This window comes from Cariama cristata, unplaced genomic scaffold, assembly GCF_000690535.1.
Source record: "Cariama cristata isolate BGI_N322 unplaced genomic scaffold, ASM69053v1 scaffold10766, whole genome shotgun sequence".
Classification (NCBI taxonomy): domain Eukaryota; kingdom Metazoa; phylum Chordata; class Aves; order Cariamiformes; family Cariamidae; genus Cariama; species Cariama cristata.
The window spans coordinates 20,200-27,241 of NW_009623842.1; the positions used below are offsets into that span (position 1 = coordinate 20,200).

Sequence of the window (7,042 nt, forward strand, 5' to 3'; positions counted from 1 at the left end):
CATTTTCAGTGGATATACTGGATAATTTTAAAAGACCTCACATGTTGATATACAATCAGAGACAAAAAGCGTAGCTCTTTGAAAAATATGAGATGTACTTATTTTATTTGAATACTGGCAATGAAGCAGATAACTTTGAGTTATCTTAGCAGTTCTCTCATCCTGAATTACACTCTTTGGTGTATTTTACACTATCCCACCAGCTGCTGTAAATAATATCCATCTGCTTAACGACTGTGTCAGTCAGAGAGTCTTGAATGGGCAACAAACACTACAGGGTTTTTTTTTTTAAACATTTATCACACAGGAGAGTAGCATGGGGGCACTCATAATTTTTTTCAAGGGAGTTAGTTAACATGTTTTCTGAGGTGGCTTGAGCTGATCCACAGAAGATAGAATACATCTAAAAACTGGGCTTGTATATTCGATTCATTAAATACAGAAAAGCTGTATTTTAGAAAAACCTGTCTTGCAAGGTTTAGGAAATGAAAATAAAAGCTTTACGTCAAAATGTACTGGTTACATTTGGCATCCTCTCAATCTCATCTGGCATAAAGATGGGGAGCTCTGTTGTAAGTATTAAAAGGAAGTGTGACTGCATTAAATTACACTTGTATTCCTCTGTTCATTATATAGTCATGCGTTTCAATTGACTACCACAACTGAGGCTCTTTTAAGGAACAAAAAAGGTTTTGGGTGCAACTTTGCACATGCAGCAAAAAAATAATAGCCACAGAACCAAAGACAGTGCTTTATGCAGTGTGTTGATTATGACTGGCAAGCAGGCACTAATTTGGAGAGTAATGGATGCACATTATCCCAGATACTGTCACCTTGGAATCTGATTGCCGTAAGCAGAAGTTCTCTGGGACGTGAAAGGATTAATTAGATGTCCTCTAATTAATATTATTCTAAAGTGAGTAACTGACCATCTCCAATGCTTTGGAAACATGCATTTTCAACGAACTTCTTGCTTTGTTACAAGGGACAGTGAAATTACTATTTTCCAGTCACTTTATGATAAGGCATCCTTGTGTGGAAAAAGGCACTTAATTAGCTTTAAATGACAGCTCTCCTCACACTTTTGAGCATCTTGCTTTTTCAGGCAACAGCTCCAAATTTCTTTGAGTGAAAAGACTTCCAAAGGTTTGGAGCCAGAGACCCAGCACGCCAGAAAGCTTTTGTCACAGGAGGAGGCTGGTGTGTCAGATCACAGGTCTTAGCTCATCCCTGCCCCTGACCGGGTGACATGTGGACCCTTGTGAACAGACACAAGATGATATAAATTAGAGGATCCTATACTTAGGGCAGGGCTGCCACAGGAACAGCTGCTGTTTGAGGATGGGGAGCTGTAACCAGCTACTTGACGGCTGTCTCCTTTTCCCAGCCAAAAGCATCCTGGCAGAGGAGAGACTCTCCTTTCCATGCATACAGGGTAGCCGGTGGCAGGGAACTTGAAACAGCTGAAATACAATGCTGATCACAGTGGTCAGTAAAAATGGACTTGTTATCTTTACTTGGATGTGATAACAGCTCCATGACAGATGCTAAGAAATGCTTTCATTTCCTTTCAGATGTGGTTTCCTTGCACTTGAGACCATTTGTTGATTAAAATATTTCATTTTATGAGGAATTTCTATCATATTATGGATTAATGCTGAATGCATACAAAACGTGACTTGTTCCATGGCTTCGGAAACAAGGGCTGTTTTGCTGGAAGATACTTCAAACAGCAGAAATATAAAAATATTCATAAAAAGTCCATGAAAAGGATGAGAAAATGAACATGCCCAGCCACAGGTAACCATTTTATCCCCTTCAGCTTTACTTTTTCATGTTGCACTTATCATAAATTTTCAAAACAAAATTAAAATCTTGCTCTCTATCTTTTTTCCCCCCTCGTAATTTTTCTTGCAGTACTGTCTGGAAGTTTTGCACCATGTGTGAAATTGTCTTAGAGGCAAAAATTTCTTACTGAAAAACAGGCAAAGACTAACACAAAACATAATTTTGTGCAAACATTATTAAATATTACCAGTGATTTTTCCTTTCCAAGAAAATGACAGTATGACTGTTCAGGATCAAATAACAAAAGATTGCCTAGGCCAAGAAGTAAAAAGTATAAATCACAATGTTTTTGTTCGCTCGTATCCTGGTCTAGCTTCTTGTCAGAGCTGCAGAAGATTCAATAAGCACATCATACATCTCTTGCACTGCTAAGCTTGAGAACCTCCAAATACAGAAGAAAGTTTGAAGAAGCCTAATTTCATTTATCTTAAATATTTTGTTGAATTTTAAAAAAGTTTACCTTTAAAAAAGCAACAATTTTCAAAGAGATTGTTGCTAAGTACAAGGAGTTCATTACAAAATCCATGAGGTTCCACCAATCATGAATGTAGTCCTGTAGTCCACCATCCCACATCTGTTTAATTTCACCCCAGATAAAACCTGTAAATAGAACATAATTCATTAGGTATGAATATTAAAGAAAAAAGACTGTGACTGTTCTAGACACTTAACTCACAATGGATTGATTCTCCTTACATTAACTATAAAAGGAAGGTGGATAAATGCTCTAAATTACACATCTAGTTAGGTGAAATTTTATCTTCCCATTAATGTTTCCGGAATTAATTTGTCAGGCAAAACAAAAATAAAAAAGTCATCTGCTTTTACAAAAGCAATTTCTTTGGCTTTCTTCAATCTCTTTTCCCAGCGTCTCCTAAGTATGAAAAGAGGCTTAAAACCAGTCACCACTGCCAACTCTGTTCTTAGTATCTGCTGCAATATAATTCAAACTGGAAAATTTATGACTGCAGGAATCAATCCAACACTTCAATTTATTTCAACTGGAACCCACATAATAAGGAAGAGAATTTCTATTGTTGTTGTCAATGCTGAACTAAAGTCTCCCTTTTCCATAGGAAAGAGTAGTGTCTCCAGCAGAGTATTTTTTGTAGATTGTTTCCTTTGGGACACGAAAGAATGGAAACTGTTTTCAGGTGTGTGCAGAGCACGCATTGTGCCGTACACAAAGTGATACAGAAATATTCAATCCCAATGGGAAATTTTGCAAGTTGTCTGACATGAACTTGTTTAACAGCTCTAGAGACAACTGTGTGGAGACTTTTTAATGCTTATAAATATTAAAACCTCTTTGAAGAAGATACTCCACATTATTGTATAATATGGTACGATAAAACTACATGGAACATTTAAATGCATATTTCATATTATTATCTACAGAGCTTTTTGATAACAGTACCAACAGAGCTTTTAATTTTTCACAGTTAATTATTTTCTTAAAGGAATTTCTTCCTTTTATGCTCATTAAAGGGACAAAATTCACCACAAAAGAGGCCAGTCTCTCAGATATAGATTTTGAGATACCGTTAATTCAACATGGCTTTTCTCCACCTGCTTATCATATGTTCCTTTAGAAAATGTTGAGCAGATTTCGTGCAGGGGCCTACAGAGTCCTGCATCACCCTAGTTTGGGTTTAATTCACCTTGAACCTTAACATTTTGTCTCAATGGTCTTCTAGTTGACCGCATGGAAAACTTGTGTCTTCTCTCAAATGTGACCCTTAAGAAGTAAGTCCTGGTCTATTCTTGTTTGTGGCAGGTAGGTTTTTGAGTTATTTGGAAGGCAGGAGGGCGATAGACGTGAGGTGCACAATTTCTTTTTATTTTAATTTTTTGGGTTGAGTCTCTCTGTCTCCTTAGTGCTTTCAAAAGGAAAGGCCCCCTTCCTCCCTACCTTCTCCCCTCAAATCTTAGCCACATGTTCCCATCTTGTTTCTGTGTCATCACCAGCAATCATGGCTTCAGGAGTATCCAAATCATCTGACTGGTCCAGTAACATTTATTTTCATAGGGTTCATTTTCAGCCATGTCACCATCACTATTTCAGCATTCCGCAGAGCTGGGGGAACACATTCTGAGAAAGGACCATGGTGGGAACATGTAGACAGGAAAGTGGGATACACCCATTTTAGTGTCTACAACAGCCTAAACAGGCTGATTGCAGCTCTATCTTTAGGTTATCAAACAAAACTAATACACAAAATATAGCACTGTGAGGAAGCTAACATTTATTTTCAAGCTGCAATCAATTGTGATGAGTCACAGTGAGAAAATAGTTGAATATTATTGCATGGCAGGGTTCAATATCCACTAACAGTGTCCACTGCTGCTGTTAACTGCCCAAGTGTCATCACAAAGGGAACACACTTTCACAGGGCTACTAGGCAGGCTCCTAAATGCCTGCCCGTTTCAGCCTTTGAAAGGACTTAACCACTTACTCTTCAAAGAGCTAGTCACTCCTGACACACAGCATGAACATGACGACATCAGGCCTGGCTCCCCCTTCCCTCCACAGTCCCCTCCAACCTTCAACCTGCAGTCTCTGTACTTGCAAATATCCCTGCTTGCTCTTCCACCACCTTTTAGGCATAACATGTTAAGCATCATCATGTCATAAAAGCAGCTGTTTTGTGGGCTGCAATATATCCCTCACATTTCAGACACTGCTCTGAATCACCCTTGCTCCATCTGCAGAACGGCACATAAAAATCACCATTGTGCCAGGGGAGCCTGGGGACACCTGATGTAATATGACCATGTATATATATGGCTGTGTAATATGGCCCCTAAGGCTCAGTGTTAAAGAATAGTTCCTTCCTCTTTTTTATTTAATAATACTGATGTAGCCCCAGGATCTTGACACTGGGAAGACTGCCATGGCACAGAAAGCAGACAGTTGCATTGATAGAAGAGCCCCAAATAAAAAGGCTTTACAGAAATCAATACACACATTCACAGAACTAAATATACTCTTTTGTAATTCATCACAGTTAAGCATTCCCTTTAAAATATGCTTTCAAAACAGAGCAGAAATTGATTGGGACGATTAACAAGATGAATGCTTAAGTGAGAGGCTGGAGGTTCATTAAAGTCTTCTGCCGAGATATTCTGTGATTCACAACCAGCCAGAGACATGAACTGACACAAATGCAACAGGACTGTTGTCTGTAAGACTGTTGCTCAGCACCATATGCTTTGATAGCACTGCCTAAAATATAATAGAATTATATACAGATTGAAAAAGAAATGCTGACTAATGCTGCTGCATTTGATCTGTTTTGTGAGTGAAAAGCCAGACTATTTTTCCAAGCACTTCCTGGGCTTCAGAAAATTAAATGTAATTGTAAAGTTGACATTAACAGAGAAAGACTGACCTATTATAGAATAGTGGAAGAGAGTATATGGCTATTGTAAATTTGATCATTTTGAATTACAAACATAACTAATAGAAACTACCAGCAATGTTGAAGTAATTTGGAAGCTGAAAGTTCTGAATATACTTTGACATCATAATGCTGGTGGCTTTAAATTTTTTCTTGGTTCAGGATAACTTTTATGTTCATACTGATGCAGGGCTTGTTCTTTTTCAAGCAAATGATAATGGAAAACTGGAAATCCTACATTTTTGCTGGCTGTAAAGCAGATGTGATAATTTAGTCTTTCTTGCCAGTCAAAGCATTTAAGTGCAAAGTCCATATATAAATACAGTTACTGAGACCTTATGGGACTCCAGAGAACTTGAAGCTAGGTTGATTGACGGATGCTGTGTTTGTGAGACACACAATTTATGCAGGCACAGTAGAGCTTTCCAGACATGTTTTTTTGAAGGCACATCTTTGAAGGTACAAAGTTCTAAGGTTGATTCCCAAAATCCACAACTCCAGGGCAATCTCACCATGAAAGCTGAGATCAGAGTCTTTGCAGCTACTAGGTTTCTATGGCTAGGTATCCTGAGGGATGCTCAGGAGCAATGAATGTTGGAAGAACTGGGATCTCTGGAGTTCTGTAAATCCTCCCAAAGAGCCTGAAATCCCACAGCCTTTCTGCAAAGCTGGACTTCTCTAAGGTCTAGTGAGCTTACATGATGGAACCATTCTAAGCAACGAACCTCAGAGATTCCAGGTTGTGCTGTTTAGGATTACTTTACAGGCACAGAGCCAGAGGTCTTGAAATCTTGTTGTAGATCATAACTATACCTTTTTGCAAGAAGGAATGGTCAGGGCGAGAAGTCAGTCAGTGCTTATTTTCACAGGATTTACTACAATATGTCAATTTTGTTCTGTTACATTCATTGGGAGAATCAGGAAAAGGCTACGAAAATCTATGTATTAAAAAAAAAAGTCATCCAGAGACCAGGGTGGCATTATCTCTGTGACCTTGCACACTTCCCTTTTCTATTTAGAAGACTTACGGATAGCTGGACACAACCTGGCTTTATTATCCAAGGAGACTTTTGGGCAATTCCAAAATATGACCTGACATGATAGAAGAGGAGAAGACATGCAGTGACAAGACCATCTAATGGGTGCATTGTTATGGGTAGGAAAGAGATCTAGAGTCCAAGCATTGCCTGTTTATTAATGTGCCAAAGTAGCAGCAATGTTATCACATGGTGACAGAGCTCATGTCAGAGCTATGTGTTCAGCAGCAAGGAAAAATGACGTCTCATCAAAGCAGAAGGGACATCACCAGCCTGCACACAGGCATTGGGGAAAAACTGCTAAGAGGAACCAGCCAAATACAAGGGGTAGATCTAAAAGCAAGAGCCTACAGACAGTCAGGATGGGGACAAGTTCATTGCCCAAAGCTCTCTCTACCTCCCTGGGAGGAAATGAGCATCTCCAAGGCAATAATGCTGTCATCTGCAGGTAGGTCAATCTTCCCATTGACTGAAAAGGGAGCCATGGAGGATCAGGCTGAATTAAAACAGATGCCTAACTTCCAGGTGCCTGTATTTAGCTGAAATAATTCCACCCAGAGCAGATTTCACCCTTTTAGCTGGATAATCTTTGCTATATTCTGGTTGTTTCTTCGCTCCAACTGTGTCCTCCCTATCTCTTCACACCAGCTAGTTTTCACACCTGCCTCTTATACCCCCACCTATCCATTCCCCATCAACCCACTTTTATCATTTATTGCCACTTACAAGGAAATTATCAACATTATACAGCTCTTC

The 7,042-nt window shown here is 39.0% G+C and overlaps 1 protein-coding gene across 1 annotated transcript in view; it reads right to left on the minus strand.

The window, feature by feature from the left end:
• Positions 1-6,771, minus strand: part of LOC104163809 (short transient receptor potential channel 4-like) — a gene marked incomplete at its 3' end in the record, with an annotated part of 26,159 nt that extends 19,388 nt beyond the window's left edge. Inside the window, exons 1-2 of the mRNA XM_009702926.1 lie at positions 6,684-6,771; positions 2,309-2,448 (exon numbers count right to left, since the gene is read on the minus strand). Coding sequence (XP_009701228.1) covers positions 2,309-2,448; positions 6,684-6,771 — 228 coding nt within the window. The remainder of the gene's footprint in view (positions 1-2,308; positions 2,449-6,683) is intronic.
• Positions 6,772-7,042: the final 271 nt, after the last annotated feature.